Genomic DNA, 21,861 nt, shown 5'->3' on the forward strand with positions numbered 1-21,861 from the left:
TTTTTAAGTAGACTTATTGACTGGAGAGAAGTTGAGAGATGGAATTCCAGAGCTTTAGTGTGTGCAGTTATTGTATGCAGTTTTGGTCACCTAATTACAGGAAGAATATTAATGAGGTTGAAAGAGTGCAGAGAAGGTTTACAAGGATGTTGCTGGGACTTGAGAAACTGAGTTACAGAGAAAGATTGAATAGATAAGGACTTTATTCCCTGGAGCATAGAAGAATGAGGGGAGATTTGGTAGAGGTATGTAACATTATGATGGGTATAGATAGAGTGAATGCAAGCGGGCTTTTTCCACTAAGGCTAGGGGAGAAAAAAAGCCAGAGGACATGGGTTAAGGGTGAAGGTTAAAAAGTTTAAAGGGAACATTAGGGGGGCTTCTTCACACAGAGAGTGGTGGGAGTGTGGAATGAGCTGCCAGATGAAGTGGTAAATGCAGACTCACTTTTCACATTTAAGAAAAACATGGACAGGTTCATGGATGAGAGGTGTATGGAAGGATATGGTCCAGGTGCAGTTCAGTGGGGCTGGGCAGAAAAATGGTTTGGCACAGCCAAGAAGGGCCAAAAGGCCTGTTTCTGTGCTGTAATGTTCTATGGTTCTATGGTTTAGGCCGGCTGAAAGAATATTTGGAAGTTGTAAATTGAAGTTGCAAATGTACATGGCCAGCATGGGAGAAATGCAGAGTCTTTAGAGGACTGTGGGGCTAGAGATTAGCAGAGTTGGGAGGAAATAGAAATAATTTTGGAGAGTGAGAATTTCCATTTTGTGTCATTGATTTTCTGGTGGCTGGTGTATGTCATTGAGTGCAAGGAAAATGATTGAGGGGAGCCTGATATGAACCAGTTGAAGTAGTCTAGTCGTTTCATTTTCTATCTCAACTATTTCTGACATCTCTAAGCCTGAATGCTTGAAATTGTGGTGAGCAAAACAGTTCTGAATTAACTTGCTGCTTAGTTCTCACAAACTATCTGTGACAAAAATCACTGCTTTTTGAACACAAATATGCATAAGTAACACCATTTTAAAAAACTGGTCTGTCTAAGCATGATGTATTGTCTAACGGCCATACAAGTGCATGCGCCTGACACTAGTGGCATAGTGTCCCATGTAAATAAAGGGAATCCCAACTATTTTAAAGATTTAGTTTTTGTTCCTTAAGAGTTCTCCCAAATAAATGGCTGCCGTGATTAACTGATGACCCAATTAATTGGAATCCTTCTATTAACAACAGAGCTTGTGTTTCTTTCTAGGTATGTGTGGTCCATTTGGACTAAGCAGTTGATGAGGAAGGAAAGAAGTCGTGCAATGGATAGCTTAGCAATGCAGCACTGGGCAGAAACCTTGCAGCACAGGGTAGGTTTGACAGCAGATATTTCAGATTTTGATGGTTTGTATACCTTAACATTGAAGAAGATTTTGATCTTTATGTTATATATGTGACTTCTTTGAATGTATGCACAATATACATCTGCAGAGTTCTTTCACGTCACACAACACTAAAGGTTCAAAATTACTCAATTGTATGGCATTTGTACAATATACATTATTCCCAGCATTTTTTAAATAAAAGTCTTCTTGTTATCAGACATTTAAGAATCATGTGGATAGGTATACAGAGAGTGGGACTTAAAGGAATATGGGCTAAATTCAGGAAATTGGAACTAGATCAGTGGGCAATATAGTATACGTAGATTTGTTGGGATGAAGGGCTTATAGCTGTGCTGTAATAGTCTATGACCTCAATGCATTACCTGGTTAACAAAGCAAAGCTTTTTAATAAGCAAGATTAATAACTGCTGACATTAAGTATCTTTACCTGACACAGTTGGAACATGGAGTGTTTCATTGCAGAAAATGGTTAAAGCACATTTTGAAGCGTGTGTATTGGGAAGAAAAGCATTTTGAATTTTGATACCATGCTTCTTTAGTCATATAGTTTCCAGTTAAAATTTTATTTTTTTTCTCTGCTCTGAATTTGCACAGAGCAGGCAAAGTCAAAGCCTCTTACCATGTGCCATCCTGCCAATTTGATTGTCTGGAGCCCATGTTCCACTATTCTAATTGTCAAACACCAGACAAATAGATCAATAAACATCCTTTTTTTTGGATTCATCTCTAAACTGAATCTTAATGCCTGTGTCGCACTGTGAATCTTAGTGTACATTTTATAGCTTTTCTAGGTTTTAAGTTTAACTTCTTCACCAATATATTTAACTTTCAGTTGTATAATTTTTAGCATCAATTCTTCTATGGCAGCTTGTTGATTTAGCAGGTCCAGACTAGACCAAGGTAACTGGGACCTTGACTCTCCATTATCATGTCCAGCAAAGCAAAGGAAGGAACATTGATAAAAAGATGAAATCAAAATTTGTAGAAAAATTGCACATTTGTTTGATTATATACTGTATTAAAACAAGTAGTAGAGACCAAGCAGTGGCGCAGACTAAGGTTTATTTTCTTTACTGCAGAAATTTTCCATATTTCTGTCCACATGGTTGTGAGTGACTGAGCTTATTTCTCCACACTCTGTGTTTTGGTGTTTAGCCAACAGGTGGCAACCTTGTTTGTTACAAGAGCTTCAAATGACTCTTGGTGACAAACTGATTAACTGAAGTGCATTCAGCAACATGGAACATTCTAGAAGCCTGAAGTGAGATAGGAGTGCTTTCCTCTGTATTGGCTGGTTGGGTTTATCTATACTTGTTTTCACACCAACTCCCTCTGCACCCTCACTCTTTACCCCACATTGTCTAATGTGTTTCTTACTGATTTGCAGTTTCACAGCTAACAACATTTTCCATTCCTCACATGGGTCCATTTTTACTAAGTAAAGTTTGGTTGTGAACATCAACAGGTTGTTTGACCAGAGCATCAACTTTCAATTCAGTTCTTTTCTTCCTTGATTTCCTTATCAATGCTTGCCAGCAGCAGTCACCAGTTAGTGATTTGCCACCTTGTTATTTTTCCCCTTTTAAAGCTAAGTTTACTGAAGCCACTTGGTAAGCACTTTTTGTGAATTCTGATCAGGAATAAGATGAGAAGAAATTTCTTGAAGCGGGAACTAGTGAAGCTTTGCGATTCTAAGCATGGAAGTTTATTCACTGAGGATATCAATAATATTTGGATGTTTGGGTATAGATTCATGCAGGAAATTGTGCTGAATATAAAGGCATCCCTGGAGCAAGTGTAAGTGGCTAACTAGCCTACACCTGCTTGCAGTTCTTAGTTTCTGTCTGAGATTATTTTATGTCTTGAAAATATATTGGGAGTTTTATAGTAAGATGCAAAAATAAAACAATCTTCAGTTTTCAAGTACTGATTGAATTTTGTATTTTGAGCATTTTAAGTTTTTACTTTTACATGTTTTACAATATTTTTAATAGCAGCACAGTTTAATATCTTTGTTTCAATAGGAGTTAATAATTTGCTTAATGCTTGAAGAATTAATGTAGCTTATGTGCACTATGTGCAAAGCAATAACATTTCTACTTTGCAGGCTTGGCTTCAGTGGAATGCAATGTTACATCAGTCGATAAAAGATCAGAGAAAGGCTGCTCAAGCTCAGCAGATTCATCAGCATAGGTGCCTGCACCATTCATTCCTGGCTTGGCTGGTTTACATTCAGGTTCGCAGGGTGAAGAAACATCAACAGAGTAAGCTTCTGGAATAAAGACTTAAAATCTATGTGCACACATGTTCCATGAACCTGTTGCCTCCTGAGGTACAGAGTTATAATTTGAATTTTTGCCAAGCTGTTAATCCATAAATTTGAAAGTTGATGGTGTCACTTTCAGTAATATTTAACGAGAGTCTTCAATTCTACTTCTGGTGTACTGACTAAAGCTAAATTATTGTGGGCTCACTGTTGTGCAACTAGATTGTATTGACTGTTTTTGAACATGATGAACATTCTGTTTCATTATCTATGAAGAGGACTCCATTGTTCTATAGCGTGCCTCTGATGGGGCTGAATGTGGCCTTGGATCTTTACAGATCAATATTACACTACACGTTGGATGAACAAAGAAGTGCATTTTTTTTCATTTTAAGTTTAAAATAACCATTCATGGCTTGTAAGGAGAAGTGAGTGTGGGTGAGTGGTGGAAAGCATGGTTGCACAGGTAATTCTTAAGAGACTTTTAAAAAGTCAATTGGAGAGTTTCTTTTAGATGGATAGGATATCAGATGAGGACCAAACAGGCTGAAGTCAGGAGAGTTTTTTTGTGTGGGGAGAATGGTGATGGAATGAATAGAAGGCTGAAATTATAGGAATGGATAATTGTGGAGTAAGTGAGGTGGTGAAGGTTAAAAGATATATTAAAATAGTTTGGAAAATGACCCAACCGATTTGAATGTAACATTGTTGCAGAACTGGTAGCATATGGTGGGTGTTGAACAAGAGTGATTTGATGCAGCAATATAGTAATAGTTTGCACTTTATAGAAGTGTTCCCTCCCCTCCTTTCTTCCATGATTTTTCCATTAGATCCCTTCTTCTTCTTCAGACCTTCACCTTTTCCACCTATTACATTGTAGCTTCTTTCTGCAACCCCCTGATCCCTCACCTGATCTCACCTATCATCTGCAGCCTTGAGTAATGTGGAACAAGGTTATGTTAAATTTAATTAAAACACAAGTTCATCTGAAGCTGTTGTCCAAAGTTTTGTCACCACTCTAATTAAAGGATGCATAGGTCCTAGAAATATATGTAGAATTTTTTTAGAGATGAGTTTTGGTTATAATGAAATCTGGAATGTATTCCTTGGGGCAGAGAAGGTTGAGAGGTTGATTTGATGGAAGTGTTCAAGAAGTTTGCAAATGCAGAAAACAATAAATTATATGTAATCAGTAGGTCAGACAGCATCCTTTGAGAGAGAAGTTCAGGTGGATGACCTTTTGTCAGAACAGGAAAAAAGAGAAGCTATTTATTACAGAAGACATAGAGTTCTTTGAGGAAGTAACAAGCACCTATGGACAAAGGAGAGGTAGTGAATATCATTTACTTAGATTTTCAGAAGGTGTTTGATAAGGTGCCACACATGAGGCTGCTTAATGAGATAAAGTGCTATGACGTTACAAGAAAGATACTGGCATGGATAGAGGAATGGCTGACAGGCAGGAGGCAGCAAGTGGTAATAAAAGGGGCCTTTTCTGGTTGGCTGCCAGTGGCTAGTGCTGTTCCTCAGGTGCCACTATTGGGAACCCCTACTTTTCACATTGTTTGTCATTGACTTGGATAATAGAATTGATGTCTTTGTGGCAAAGTTTGCAGATGATATAAAGATAGATAGAGGGGTAGGTGGTGCTGAGGAAGCAATGCGATTGCAGCAGGACTTTGACAGATTGGAGGAATGGGCAAAAAGTGGCCGATGGAATACAGTGTTGCGAAATGTATGATAATGCATTTTGGTAAAAGGAGCAATAGTGCGGACTATTGTCTAAATGGGGAGAAAATTCGAACAACAGAGGTGCAAAGGGACTTAGGAGACCAAGTGCAAGACTCCCAGAAGGTTAATTTTGAGTCTGTGGTAAAGAAGGCCAAATAGAATATAAATGCAAGAAGATAATGCTGAGCCTTTACAACACACTAGTCAAGATGCATTTGGAGTATTTTCAGCAGTTATGGGCCCCATATCTCAGAAAGGATGTGTCGTCCTTGGAGAGAGTCCAGAGGAGGTTCATGAGGATAATTCCAGGAATGAAGGGGTTAACATGAGGAGCATTTGGCAGCTTTGGGCCTGTACTCATTGGAATTTAGAAGAATGTATGGGGATCTCATTGAAACCTACCAAATGTTGAAAGGACTAGATAGGGTGGATGGGGAGAGGATGTTTCTTATGGTGGGGGTATCCAGAACTAGAGGGCACAGCCTCAAGATTGAGGGGCAACGTTTTAGACCAGAGGTAAGGAAGAATTATTTTAGAAGAGAGTAGTGAATCTGTGGAATGCTCTGCCACAGAAAGCGGTGGAGGCCAAATCCATGGGTATATTTAAGGCAGAAGTTGATCGTTTCCTGATCGGTCAGGGCATCAAAGGATATAGCGAGAAGGCAGGTATATGGGGTTGAGTGGGATCTGGGATCAGCCATGATGGAATGGTGGAGCAAACTCTATGGGCTGAATGGCCTAATTCTGCTCCTATGTTTTATGATCTTATGCACATAGGCGCAGAACTAGGCCATTTAGCTCTTCGAGTCTGTTCCGCCTTTCCATCATGGCTGATTGATTATCCCTCTCAATCCCATTCTCCTGACCTCTCCCTATAACTTTTGATGTCCTTACTAATCAAGAACCTATTCTGCTTTGAGTATACGCAATGATGGCCTCCACAGTTGACTATAGCAATGATTTCAACAGATTTACCACCCTCTAGCTAAAGAAATTCCTCCTTATCTCTTCTAAAGGGACATCTTTCTGTTCTGAAGCTGTACCCTCTGGTACTAGATGCTCCACTATAGGAAACATCCTCTCCATGTCTACTTGACCTAGGCCTTTCAATATCGGGTAGGTTTCAATGAGATCCTCTCATTCTTCTAAATTCCTGTGATTATGGGTCCAGAGCTATCATACACTCTTCATATGTTAACACTTTCATTCCCAGGATCATTCTCATGAACCTACTCTGGTCCCCCACTGATTTCAGCAAATCCTTACTTAGGTAAGGGTAAGGGGCTTAAAACTACTCTCAATACTCCCAAGTGTGGTCTGACCAATGCCTTATAAAGCCTCAGTATTGTATCTTTGCTTTCATGTTCCGGTCCATTCTGTTCTGCACCTTTTGTCTATTGTCTATTTTGAATGCTGACCCATTAAATGGCAACTTCATGAAAATAATGTTGGTGAAAACAGGTTTTCAAAGACCAGTGAGGTTGAAACTCTTACCACAGTCAAACATTATGTGCTGTTAACATCATCAGGGGAAGCTTTACACTGGAAAAATATCACCATTTGTAAGAATCAGAATACTTCTGGTTAAGATGGCACGTGTGTATAACACTCTTTTCAGTCAACATCTTCTGGATAGATCATGAACCATATATTTCACTTTTATGTCTTTTACATTTGTTTTTTTTTAATCTTGAATGTGTTTCTGGAATTGTTGGAGCCTGTGATTTGCAGTGTGGAGATTGTTTGGATGTCTCAGCACTCTGCAGTCTCCAACGGGATTCTGGGAGGCAGAGACAGCAAGCAGGAATCTTGTGGTAAGAAGGTTGCGAGCTGGTGTTCAACTTCATTTTGCTGATTAAAACTACCATTGTTCGCTGATTGAAGTGACAAGGGAAATTGAAACGCCGGCTGCCTGCCTTTTTATCACTGGGTAAGTGCTCTGTTGACCGAGAGGGGGTACTGCCTTTTTATCACTGGTGAGATCACTCTGCTATGGAGAGGGAGGATGTTGCCAGGATTCCTGTGATTTGTATGTGGACTTTTTTTCAGTCTTGTGGTTTGTTTTGTATTCTGTGTTTCTCGCCTGATCTTTCTCCCAAGGTGACATTAAAGATGAAATTCAGGGATCAAAGGGAAGGCAAGTAAACATTGGTAAAATTGAGAAAAAAATAGTGCAACTGGAGTAAGAAAATGAATTGGAAAGAAAGTTCACTTTGAAATGACTTGTTGAACCTGAGTCAGCTTTCTGCTGTTAACTAATGCTCCATGTATGCCAGTATATTTTTCTGAAATTTGAGGTTTTATCTTGTGTAGCAGGTTTTATGCAGCAACTCTATGAATACTGTCTGGGATGGAAAATATAGTGTATTCATTGGCTTCCCTGAGTAACAGTTTGATTCAGCACAGCATAGCAGTTTACACATTGCTTTATGGTGCCAACCTTCACAGAGTTCAATTCCTGCCACTGCCATTCCTGTGTATTCTTCCCATGAATACATGGGTTTTCTCTGGGTGCTCCAGTTCCCTTCCACATTTCAAAGATGTATGGTTAGGGTTAGTGAGTCATGGGTCTGCTACGTTGGCACTGAAAGTGTGGCAACACAGGCATTAAACTTTGTGGGTCATAGATTCAAAAATTCCAGATTTCACTGTATGTTTTGATATACATATGACAAATGAAGCTAATCTTAAGATCTTAGTCTTCAGAAATGATGCCTCTTTCAAAAGTGGTTTTAAAAGTGGTTGGAGCATTACACTTGTTGCACTCTGAATGAAGCATTGTGATAATCGCGATATACTGACCATCCTTCTCATTATTGTTGTCTTTTCAATTTCATCACACAGCAGTGGCTAAGCAGTTCTACACAAACAATGTTGTATCACAATACTTTTCTATGTGGATCTTTGCCTGGCATCATCAAAAGAGCATCTGTGCCCTTGAGATTTGCATCAGTAAGTTGAGCAGGAGGTGCATGCTGCGGAGGATCTTTCAGCATTGGAGTCATTGTATCCTTTCTCTGTGAAATCCTTAACTTGAGTCTGTCTAGATTGCAGCATTGTTGGGACATAGTATTGCACAATGGGATTACTTCATGTCAGTTAAAACATTTAGTATTGCTCAAAGGTTTTCAAAATATACATAAACTCTGACCAGGTGTTGCAACAAAACAATATTGCTGAGAAGATAAATTATGGGAGAGAAAAACGGTGACATAGCGGTTAGCGTGATGCTATTACAGTTTAGGGTATTGGAGCTTGGGGTTCAAATCCTATGTCCTCTGTAAGAAAGTTCTTCCTTTGTGTGTGTGTGTTTGTTTTTTCCAGGTGCCAGCCCAAAGATGTAGGTTAATTGGTCATTGTAAGTTGTCCTGTGATTATCTTGGGTTAAATAGGTGAGTCGCTGGTTGGATGGCATGGTGGGCTGAAGGGACTGTCCTGCACTGTATCTCTAAATAAGTAAATAAAATAAATTCATTACTACTCAATGATCGATTAAGGGTTGAAGACTGCAAGTTCAGCAGCATTGACAGTTTGTGGGCTAAAGGAGATATCTCTAAAAGGGGACTTATGAATCTCCTCCTTGTGTGTATTCCCTTAGGGTTAGGAAAGACTTGATTCTACTTTAATCCTCTGGGCTCTGAGTGATTGTTGAATCCTTTGAAGGATGTACAAATTCAGCTATAGATGGAGCAGTTGAGCAGATGGGCGGTTTGTTTAGGATTCTGTGTGTTGCATCTGCTGTTTGTACTTTGCTTCTGAGTGTGCTTTTATCATGAAGAACTGATGTGCTCTGAGCCTTCACGGAGTTTTCTTCACTGTTAGGAGCATTCATTGGGTCATGAATTCCAATGAGTTGGTGTAGTTGTTGAAGCTTATCAATTAAACTTTAAGCACATCACTTTGGAAATCTCATACCACAATGAAGTTTGGAGTCAAGCATACACACAGTGGCCACTTTATTAGGTAGAACAGTGGTCTTCTGCTGCTATAGCCCATTCACTTCCAGATTTGATGTATTATGCATTCAGAGATGCTCTTCTGCACATCACTGTTGTAATGCATGGTTATTTGAGTTACTGTTGCCTTCCTATCAGCTTGAACCAAAGTGGCCATTCTCCTCTGACCTCATTAACAAGGTGTTTTCGCCCACACAGCTACTGATCGCTGAATGTTATTTTGCTTATCGCACCATTCTCTAGAGAATTGTGTGTGAAAATTCCCGAGATCAGCAGTTTCTGAGATACTCAACCCACTCCGTCTGGCACCAACATTCACTCCATGGTCTTTGTCACTTAGAATTCCTTCCTAACCCATTCTAATGTTTGGTGTGAACAATAACTAAACCTCTTGACCATGTCTGCATGCTTTTATGCATTGAGTTGTTGCCACATGGCTGGCTGATTACAAGCAGGTGTACAGGTGTACCTTATAAAGTGGTCACGGAGTTTATGTTTCTGGAGTCTGGTGTCAGGCTTGGTTCATTTATCAGAGCTATTTGACTGTAATCAGATCCTTGATGCAATTGACATTAACCTGGGGGAGGATGTTCACATTGTTTTGCTTAACCTGCCAGTGAATTTGGAGGATTTTGCAGCAGTAGTAAAGATGCTACTTGTTTACAAAGTCCAAAGGGACTGCAGATGCTGGAATCTGGAACAAAAGCAACACTGGAGGAACTTGGGGTCATGAAGCATCTGTCGGGGCTTGTAATTCAGTTGTAATTCAGTGGCTCGGATTGAGACTCTGTGTCAGGACTAGAGGTAACAGGAGAGATTGCCTGTACATATCAGTACATGGGGGTGGGATAGTGACTGGCAGGTGATGGATTGAACCAGCTGGAAAGGGGATGAAGGGCAGATGGAACGGGATGTGAGAGCAGATCAGAGTGATAAAAAGGAGAAGAAAACTAGAATGTCCATTGCATGCATGTGAGAGGGGAACAAGAGGGTTACCTGAAACATAAGAAATATGAGACATAGTTCATCCAATTTGTGTTATCAATGGGGAAGGCCGAAGATAGCTCAATGTAGGATTGGGAAGAGAATTGAAGTGACATGTTGTAAACTTGAAATGGCCATTGTGAACAGAGCATACTTGCTCTACAAAATGGTTGCCTTAAGCTGATTAAAAATTTTAGTCTGGCTATATTTTGAATATTGTGTACCGTTCTGGTGGCCCCATTACTGGAATGATGTGAAAGCACCAAAGCATTCGGGCTCTCACGACCAGACTATGTAACAGTTTCTTCCCCCAAGCCATCAGACTCCTCAATACCCAGAGCCTGGACTGACACCAACTTACTGCCCTCTACTGTGCCTATTGTCTTGTTTATTATTTATTGTAATGCCTGCACTGTTTTGTGCACTTTATGCAGTCCAGGGTAGGTCTGTAGTCTAGTGTAGTTTTTTTATGTGTGTTTTTACGTAGTTCAGTGTAGTTTTTGTACTGTTTCATGTAGCACCATGGTCCTGAAAGACGTTGTCTCGTTTTTACTGTGTACTGCACAGTTATGGTCGAAATGCAATAAAAAGTGACTTGACTTAGTAACAAAAAATTGTTAATGTCAAGATTTGATGCATCCTTTTGAGCCTCTTCTGTACTGGATTATGGAGTCATAAAGTCATAGAACATGGAATCAGGCCCTTTGGCCTAACATGTCCATGTCAACCAAGATTCCCAGCTAAGTTAGTTCCATCTGCCCATGTTTTGCCCATATCCCTCTATTCATATCCATATCCTATCCATGTATCTGTCCAAATATGTTTTATATTTTCTTATAATACTTGCCTCAGCCACTTCCTCTGGCAGTTCATTTCATATATGCTTCATCTTCTGCATGAAGAAGTTGCCTCTTAGGTTCATTACAAATCTTCTTCCTCTTACCTTAAGCCTATACCTTCTAGTTTTTGATTGCCTAATTACATTCACCCTATCTATTCCCTTTATGGTTTGTATACCTCTGTAAGGTTACCTTTCAGTCTTGTATGTTCCAAAGAATAATGTTCTAGCCTGCCCATCCTCGCACCAGAAACTTAGTTCCTCATGTCCTAATAACAGCCTCGTAGATCTTACCTGCAGTTTTTCTGGCTTCATGGTATCTTTCCTTTAGCAGAGTGACCAAAATTGAATGTAATATTTGCAAATGTGGCCTCTCCCAAATCTTGTACTTCTATACTCAGTGTCCTGACTGTTGAAGGCTAATGTGCCAAAATCCTTCTTCACCGACCTTACCCATGATGCCACATTCAGGGAACCCATATACTTGTACTCCTGGGTCAGCAACTCTCCCCAGAGCTCAACCATTCACTATGGAAGCTCTACCCTGATTTGTCTTCCCAAAATGCAACACTTCACACTTGGCCAAATTGAATCCCATTTGCTATTCCTCGGATCACCTACCCAGCTGATCAAGATCATTGTAATTCTTGACAAACTATCTATGACACCTTTTATTTCAGTGCAAGCTTACTAACCATGCTTCATATAGATAGATAGATAGATAGATAGATACTTTATTCATCCCCATGGGGAAATTCAACTTTTTTCCAATGTCCCATACACTTGTTGTAGCAAAACTAATTACATACAATACTTAACTCAGTAAAAAATATGATATACATCTAAATCACTATCTCAAAAAGCATTAATAATAGCTTTTAAAAAGTTCTTAAGTCCTGGCGGTAGAATTGTAAAGCCTAATGGCATTGGGGAGTATTGACCTCTTCATCCTGTCTGAGGAGCATTGCATCGATAGTAACCTGTTGCTGAAACTGCTTCTCTGTCTCTGGATGGTGCTATGTAGAGGATGTTCAGAGTTATCCATAATTGACCATAGCCTACTCAGCGCCCTTCGCTCAGCTACCGATGTTAAACTCTCCAGTACTTTGCCCACGACAGAGCCCGCCTTCCTTACCAGCTTATTAAGACGTGAGGCGTCCCTCTTCTTAATGCTTCCTCCCCAACACGCCACCACAAAGAAGAGGGCGCTCTCCACAACTGACCTATAGAACATCTTCAGCATCTCACTACAGACATTGAATGACGCCAACCTTCTTAGGAAGTACAGTCGACTCTGTGCCTTCCTGCACAAGGCATCTGTGTTGGCAGTCCAGTCTAGCTTCTCATCTAACTGTACTCCCAGATACTTGTAGGTCTTAACCTGCTCCACACATTCTCCATTAATGATCACTGGCTCCATATGAGGCCTAGATCTCCTAAAGTCCACCACCATCTCCTTGGTCTTGGTGATATTTTCATTCAAATCATTGATTATAGATGATAAATAAGAATTGGCCGAGCACTGACCCATGGATCTCTAGTTCGATAAACAACCTTCCACCATCATCCTCTGCTTCCTACCATCAATCCAATTGTGTATCCAGTTAGCTACTTCACCTTTGACCTCATTTGATCTAAATTTCCATTGCTGCCTTGAATGGAAGCCCCATAAAAGGCTTTACTAAAGTCCATGTAGGCCATCTCTACTGCCCTGCACTTCTGGCTTGTTTATTTCTCATTTGATTTTGTGCTTATCTCTGATGAAAGGCCTCAACCTTCCAGTAAGAAGATGGTGCATTCAATCACATTGGCTTCTACGGGGTCAACCAAAGGTGAATGTGTCCTTTTTAACTTGTTTTTTTATGGTCACAAGACCCTGCTGGACATTAAGAACTTGAAGTACTGCAGGTCTACCCTGTCAATGAGTTGCTCATTGGCAGAGAAAGTGAATCATACTGCTGCCTGCATCAGAGACTTGTCAGACGAGTCAGTACACAAAGGAGGTGTGCAGTCCAACAGTGAGTAATCGTCTTGGTCGCTTTTCTTGTGATCTTAAGACCCTTATGTAGCCATGTGCATAAGGGTCTTAAGGACCAGCCCATGATTCAATGGCCAAGCAGACTCGATGGGCCATATGGCTTACTTCTGCTCCTATATCTTATGGTCTTTTGTGGAATGCTACAAGTCCGATTCACTGATTTATTGGACAGCAGTGGGGCTGCGTGGCCTTGGTTATAGCGGGGATTAGGCCTCAAACTGCAGTATCGCCTATTTATAGACGCCACAGAGAGAGGCATTGGAGTCGGTATGGTCCAAGTTGCCTCCGCTCTCCCCCCACCCCCCATGTCCGCTAAGGAGAAGACAAACTGATTGTGCAGATTTCTGCAACATTCATGGGCTCAGTGTCTTGGGCTGTATATTTTTTTCGTATGACTGTATTTTACTGGTATCTTACATGTGCTTGCAATCTTTTATGTGCTATATGTTCCTTGTGTGTGTGACTTTTGGAACTGTGTTTGCAGCTTGGCCCTGGAGTAATGCTTTTTTGTTTGTCTGTATTTATGACTGTTCGTGTATGATTGAATGACTATTAAACTTGAATAATCTGTTGGTAATTTATTTGTATAATAGCTGGTAATTCTGTTAACTTCAATGCAGACATTGTTCTGAGGGCTGAAAAGATTGAACTATGCAACTTGGCAGATCATCATTACCGCTGTTACCTGCTGGTAAGATTTAGTCATATCATGCACTGTATTAAAGTCTTGTACTGCATTGCTGCTGGGTTTAGAATTGCTGAAATGTGTAATTATTTTATTCAGGCACCAGTAACTTTTAAAATAAGTTCTTTTGATATTCAGTATCTGAGTTTTGGATTTATTAACAACTTAGCAGCTCAGTTACAGTATATTAAGGTTAGACTCAGGACCATTGATCCACAGACTTGAATTTAAATGTCATCATGGCTGTTGGAAATTAAATTCTAGAATGAAATAAACTTGGAATATTAAAAAAAATACTAGTACAAGTTGAGTACCCCTTATCTGAAATGCATGAGGCAGAAGTGTTTTGGATTTAGGAATAGATAACTTCTGCCATTTCTTTCAGTACCTTGGGATGCATTCCATCAGGACCAGGGGATTTATCTGTGTTCAGGCCCAGAAGTTTTCTCAGCACTACCTCTTTAGTGATATCAGGGTCTTCGCCTCCCATCACATCCATAACATCTCTCTTGTTATGTTAGATGTGTTCATCACCATGAAGACTGACGCAAAATAGTCATTTAAATTCTCAGCTATTTCCTTATTACCTATTTCAATTCCCTCTTCTCATCCTCCAAGGGACCTACGTTCACTTTAGCCACTCTTTTCTGCTTTATATAATTATAAACACTTTTACTATCCGTTTTTATATTTGGTGCTAGTTTATTTTCATAATATAGCTTTTCTTTCTTTATTACTTGCTTAGTGGTACTTTGTTGCTTTTTAGAGTTTTCCCAATCTTCCAGTTTCCCATTACTCTTGGTGACTTTGTATGCATGAGATTTTAGTTTGATGTCTTCTTTTATTTCCTTAGTTATCCAGGGCTGGCTCTCCCACTCTTACTATCCTTGCTTTTAACTGCAATATACTTTTGTTGAGCAACATGAAAAATCTCTTTAAAAGTCTTCCACTGTTCCTCAACCATCCCTCCATATAGCCTGTGTTTCCAGTCTACAGTAGCCAAATCCTCCTCCATCCCATTGTAGTCTCCATTGTTTAGGCATAAAACACTCATTTTAGATTGAACGATTGTACCCTCCATTTGTTGAGAAATTCAGTCATACTGTGATCACTCTTTCCAAGAGGATCCCTAACCACAAGAACAGTAATTTTACCTGTCTCATTGCACAGGACCAGATCTAAGATAGCTTGTTCCCTTGTAGCTTCAGTAACATGCTGTCCAAGAAAGCCATCATGGATGCTTTCTATGAAGTCCTCCTCAAGGCTGCCTCGACCAACTTGATACATCCCAATCTATTGACAAGTTAAAGTCCCTCATGATAACTGTTGTTCCATTCTTACATGCCTCAGATATTTCTCTGTTTATTGCCTGTGCCACTATAATGTTATTACTGGGTGGCTGATAGTGTCGTGGTTCCTTGAAATAACCAGGAGACGCAGAAGATTCTTCGAGAAGTATAAGCCTTTATTTGCAAACAAAAGCTGAGACAATTAATGAGCGTGTCACTAATTGTCCGCCAAACCCTAGTTCACAGTATTCTTTATAGTAATTTCTTACCTTAGTTGCATTAGCATACCCCGTCTCCTATCTCAGTTACATTAGCATACCCCGTCTCCTATCTCAGTTACATTAGCATACCCCGTCTCCTATCTCAGTTACATTAGCATACCCCGTCTCCTATCTCAGTTACATTAGCATACCCCGTCTCCTATCTCAGTCTCATTAGCATACCCCGTCTCCTATCTCAGTTACATTAGCATACCCCGTCTCCTATCTCAGTCACATTAGCATACCCCGTCTCCTATCTCAGTTACATTAGCATACCTCGTCTCCTATCTCAGTTACATTAGCATACCCCGTCTCCTATCTCAGTTACATTAGCATACCCCGTCTCCTATCTCAGTTACATTAGCATACCTCGTCTCCTATCTCAGTTACATTAGCATGCCCCGTCTCCTATCTCAGTTACATTAGCATACCCCGTCTCCTATCTCAGTTACATTAGCATACCCCGTCTCCTATTTCAGTTACATTAGCATACCCCGTCTCCTATCTCAGTTACATTAGCATACCCCGTCTCCTATCTCAGTTACATTAGCATACCCCGTCTCCTATCTCAGTTTCATTAGCATACCCCGTCTCCTATCTCAGTTACATTAGCATACCCCGTCTCCTATCTCAGTTACATTAGCATACCCCGTCTCCTATCTCAGTTACATTAGCATACCTCGTCTCCTATCTCAGTTACATTACCATACCCCGTCTCCTATCTCAGTCACATTAGCATACCCCGTCTCCTATCTCAGTTACATTAGCATACCTCGTCTCCTATCTCAGTTACATTAGCATACCCCGTCTCCTATCTCAGTTACATTAGCATACCTCGTCTCCTATCTCAGTTACATTAGCATACCCCGTCTCCTATCTCAGTTACATTAGCATACCCCGTCTCCTATCTCAGTTACATTAGCATACCCCGTCTCCTATCTCAGTTACATTAGCATACCCCGTCTCCTATCTCAGTTACATTAGCATACCCCGTCTCCTATCTCAGTTACATTAGCATATCCCGTCTCCTATCTCAGTTACATCAGCATACCCCGTCTCCTATACCCCGTCTCCTATCTCAGTTACATTAGCATACCCCGTCTCCTATCTCAGTTACATCAGCATACCCCGTCTCCTATCTCAGTTACATCAGCATACCCCGTCTCCTATCTCAGTTACATCAGCATACCCCGTCTCCTATCTCAGTTACATCAGCATACCCCGTCTCCTATCTCAGTTACATTAGCATACCCCGTCTCCTATCTCAGTTACATCAGCATACCCCGTCTCCTATCTCAGTTACATCAGCATACCCCGTCTCCTATCTCAGTTACATCAGCATACCCCGTCTCCTATCTCAGTTACATTAGCATACCCCGTCTCCTATCTCAGTTACATTAGCATACCCCGTCTCCTATCTCAGTTACATTAGCATACCCCGTCTCCTATCTCAGTTACATTAGCATACCCCGTCTCCTATCTCAGTTACATTAGCATACCCCGTCTCCTATCTCAGTTACATTAGCATACCCCGTCTCCTATCTCAGTTACATTAGCATACCCCGTCTCCTATCTCAGTTACATTAGCATACCCCGTCTCCTATCTCAGTTACATTAGCATACCCCGTCTCCTATCTCAGTTACATTAGCATACCCCGTCTCCTATCTCAGTTACATTAGCATACCCCGTCTCCTATCTCAGTTACATTAGCATACCCCGTCTCCTATCTCAGTTACATTAGCATACCCCGTCTCCTATCTCAGTTACATTAGCATACCCCGTCTCCTATCTCAGTTACATTAGCATACCCCGTCTCCTATCTCAGTTACATTAGCATACCCCGTCTCCTATCTCAGTTACATTAGCATACCCCGTCTCCTATCTCAGTTACATTAGCATACCCCGTCTCCTATCTCAGTTACATTACCATACCTCGTTTCCTATCTCAGTTACATTACCATACCCCGTCTCCTATCTCAGTCACATTAGCATACCCCGTCTCCTATCTCAGTTACATTAGCATACCTCGTCTCCTATCTCAGTTACATTAGCATACCCCGTCTCCTATCTCAGTTACATTAGCATACCCCGTCTCCTATCTCAGTTACATTAGCATACCCCGTCTCCTATCTCAGTTACATTAGCATACCCCGTCTCCTATCTCAGTTACATTAGCATATCCCGTCTCCTATCTCAGTTACATCAGCATACCCCGTCTCCTATACCCCGTCTCCTATCTCAGTTACATTAGCATACCCCGTCTCCTATCTCAGTTACATCAGCATACCCCGTCTCCTATCTCAGTTACATCAGCATACCCCGTCTCCTATCTCAGTTACATCAGCATACCCCGTCTCCTATCTCAGTTACATCAGCATACCCCGTCTCCTATCTCAGTTACATTAGCATACCCCGTCTCCTATCTCAGTTACATCAGCATACCCCGTCTCCTATCTCAGTTACATCAGCATACCCCGTCTCCTATCTCAGTTACATCAGCATACCCCGTCTCCTATCTCAGTTACATTAGCATACCCCGTCTCCTATCTCAGTTACATTAGCATACCCCGTCTCCTATCTCAGTTACATTAGCATACCCCGTCTCCTATCTCAGTTACATTAGCATACCCCGTCTCCTATCTCAGTTACATTAGCATACCCCGTCTCCTATCTCAGTTACATTAGCATACCCCGTCTCCTATCTCAGTTACATTAGCATACCCCGTCTCCTATCTCAGTTACATTAGCATACCCCGTCTCCTATCTCAGTTACATTAGCATACCCCGTCTCCTATCTCAGTTACATTAGCATACCCCGTCTCCTATCTCAGTTACATTAGCATACCCCGTCTCCTATCTCAGTTACATTAGCATACCCCGTCTCCTATCTCAGTTACATTAGCATACCCCGTCTCCTATCTCAGTTACATTAGCATACCCCGTCTCCTATCTCAGTTACATTAGCATACCCCGTCTCCTATCTCAGTTACATTAGCATACCCCGTCTCCTATCTCAGTTACATTAGCATACCCCGTCTCCTATCTCAGTTACATTAGCATACCCCGTCTCCTATCTCAGTTACATTACCATACCTCGTTTCCTATCTCAGTTACATTACCATACCCCGTCTCCTATCTCAGTCACATTAGCATACCCCGTCTCCTATCTCAGTTACATTAGCATACCTCGTCTCCTATCTCAGTTACATTAGCATACCCCGTCTCCTATCTCAGTTACATTAGCATACCCCGTCTCCTATCTCAGTTACATTAGCATACCCCGTCTCCTATCTCAGTTACATTACCATACCTCGTCTCCTATCTCAGTTACATTACCATACCCCGTCTCCTATCTCAGTCACATTAGCATACCCCGTCTCCTATCTCAGTTACATTAGCATACCCCGTCTCCTATCTCAGTTACATTAGCATACCCCGTCTCCTATCTCAGTTACATTAGCATACCCCGTCTCCTATCTCAGTTACATTAGCATACCCCGTCTCCTATCTCAGTTACATTAGCATACCCCGTCTCCTATCTCAGTTACATTAGCATACCCCGTCTCCTATCTCAGTTACATTAGCATACCCCGTCTCCTATCTCAGTTACATTAGCATACCCCGTCTCCTATCTCAGTTACATTAGCATATCCCGTCTCCTATCTCAGTTACATTAGCATACCCCGTCTCCTATCTCAGTTACATTAGCATACCTCGTCTCCTATCTCAGTTACATTAGCATACCCCGTCTCCTATCTCAGTTACATTAGCATACCCCGTCTCCTATCTCAGTTACATTAGCATACCCCGTCTCCTATCTCAGTTACATTAGCATACCCCGTCTCCTATCTCAGTTACATCAGCATACCCCGTCTCCTATCTCAGTTACATCAGCATACCCCGTCTCCTATCTCAGTTACATCAGCATACCCCGTCTCCTATCTCAGTTACATCAGCATACCCCGTCTCCTATCTCAGTTACATCAGCATGCCCCGTCTCCTATCTCAGTTACATCAGCATGCCCCGTCTCCTATCTCAGTTACATTAGCATACCCCGTCTCCTATCTCAGTTACATTAGCATACCCCGTCTCCTATCTCAGTTACATTAGCATACCCCGTCTCCTATCTCAGTTACATCAGCATACCCCGTCTCCTATCTCAGTTACATTAGCATACCCCGTCTCCTATCTCAGTTACATTAGCATACCCCGTCTCCTATCTCAGTTACATCAGCATACCCCGTCTCCTATCTCAGTTACATTAGCATACCCCGTCTCCTATCTCAGTTACATTAGCATACCCCGTCTCCTATCTCAGTTACATTAGCATACCCCGTCTCCTATCTCAGTTACATTAGCATACCCCGTCTCCTATCTCAGTTACATTAGCATACCCCGTCTCCTATCTCAGTTACATTAGCATACCCCGTCTCCTATCTCAGTTACATTAGCATACCCCGTCTCCTATCTCAGTCACATTAGCATACCCCGTCTCCTATCTCAGTCACATTAGCATACCCCGTCTCCTATCTCAGTCACATTAGCATACCCCGTCTCCTATCTCAGTTACATTAGCATACCCCGTCTCCTATCTCAGTTACATTAGCATACCCCGTCTCCTATCTCAGTTTCATTAGCATACCCCGTCTCCTATCTCAGTTACATTAGCATACCCCGTCTCCTATCTCAGTTACATTAGCATACCCCGTCTCCTATCTCAGTTACATTAGCATACCCCGTCTCCTATCTCATACCCTATCCGCTTGCAATGCTTATCACCAGCACATTAGCTTCTCCGTTAGCCACCAGTATTTCTGCTCAGTAGCCCATACTTGCTCTAGTCTATTCCTTGGAACACGTGTTCCCCTTCCCGGCTTTGACTGGTCCGCATACCATCACACCACTCCACGATCCTGTCTACCACCGTTATCTCTACATTGCTTACTTTCACTGTTAGCTACATTCTCAAGGCATTGATGTGTTCAATAGTACAAAGACAATACAGAGATTTCATTCTGGCTGATAAGTCGGATACATAGTAAATATAAGGCTGGTTTCTCACTGTTAGCTACTTTCTTAAGGCACTGATGTGTTCAATAGTACAGAGACAAAACAGAGATTTCATTCTCCTTCTAAATTGGATACATACATAGCAAATAGCAAACAAGGCTGGTTACATAGTTTTGGTTACACAGCAAACAATTTGCTTTATTCTCGAATATAATCCCCTCTTTGAGACCCATAGGGTCTCACACAGAGAAAGAAGACTAAGAGTCCGCGCACAAAAGCCCCAATAAAGTCCAGCACTTATTCCCAAATCTCGGGTTAAACTATAATTTTCTGTGCCAAGACCTCAAAGTATTCTCTCCCTGTTACCCTAGGCCGCTGAGCCAAAAACCTGTCCCTTTGTACCTGAGACAGGGAAAAAAACTCAGTAGCCCTTACAATCTACTCCCACACTGTCGTTTTGCTCTTGTTCATCCTGCAGGTGTTGTAGGCTGTAACAATACATCTTCGGTGCTTCTTTCTCCACTAAGCTTGCTTCAGTAATTGCCACGAGCATCAGAAATTGTTTGGTTGCAGCACGCACGACAAGAGACTTGAGACAAGGAAGTAAACAGCACAGAACAAGCGCACAGCTCAACAATACAATACCAACAGTTATTGCCATCTTAGTCAGCCATGCTCCCCATCCTCCGAGTCTACTTTCTAACCAGTCAAATAACTGATGTCCGAACCCTGCATTCTGTTTAACTTCCTTTCTTAGACTTTTCAACTTATACATTGCCTTAGTAAACGATCCTTCTGGACTAGTGTTATTTGGTATAAAAGTACAGCACTACTCTCCAAACATCACACAAACTCCTCCTTTTTTTGCCAACAGCCAGTCCAATGCTTGTCTATTCTGCCACGCCATTTTGCTAGTTGCATCTAACTGTTGTCCCAAGGCCTCCAATGCATCATCGGTGTAGTTGATGAATCTTTGCTGATTGTAATATATATAATTTATCCATTCAACATTCTTAATAGTTCCTATCAAGGGTAGAAATGCTTCGAAGCCTGAAGCAATCTCATTCCTCGCCTTAAATTCGTTAGGTATACCTCTCGGCTGACCTATACTATCTATCCAAATCATCGAGTCGGGTTCATATTTTCTCCTTTTCCGCAATAGTGTCTGCTGTTCAGAGATATCAGTGTTGAAGTGTACTTCAGGGGATACTATAACTTCTTGAAGTAGCATAACACGCGTACACGTACCTGCCCAATTGAGGGGAAGTGTGGATCTCAGACCTCCTTCCTCACCACACAGCCACCAGGTGTCTGCTAAGGGGATGGTCTGGGTGTCCAACGTACCTTTGGGTGGAGGGGAACCTACTACGTGTCTTTTGCCTGGGGTTACATCCCACATCTGAGTGCA

General features: G+C 41.4%; 1 protein-coding gene across 4 annotated transcripts in view; it reads left to right on the forward strand.

Moving 5' to 3' along the window:
* Window positions 1-21,861, forward strand: part of sfi1 (SFI1 centrin binding protein) — a 262,284-nt gene that overhangs the window by 58,510 nt on the left and 181,913 nt on the right. For all 4 annotated transcript variants that reach the window (XM_073055643.1, XM_073055642.1, XM_073055645.1 and 1 more), the window contains 4 exons: window positions 1,256-1,358; window positions 3,502-3,658; window positions 8,236-8,397; window positions 13,828-13,898. In XM_073055643.1, coding sequence (XP_072911744.1) covers window positions 1,256-1,358; window positions 3,502-3,658; window positions 8,236-8,397; window positions 13,828-13,898 — 493 coding nt within the window. The remainder of the gene's footprint in view (window positions 1-1,255; window positions 1,359-3,501; window positions 3,659-8,235; window positions 8,398-13,827; window positions 13,899-21,861) is intronic.

Source organism: Hemitrygon akajei, chromosome 9 (assembly GCF_048418815.1).
Source record: "Hemitrygon akajei chromosome 9, sHemAka1.3, whole genome shotgun sequence".
Classification (NCBI taxonomy): Eukaryota; Metazoa; Chordata; class Chondrichthyes; order Myliobatiformes; family Dasyatidae; genus Hemitrygon; species Hemitrygon akajei.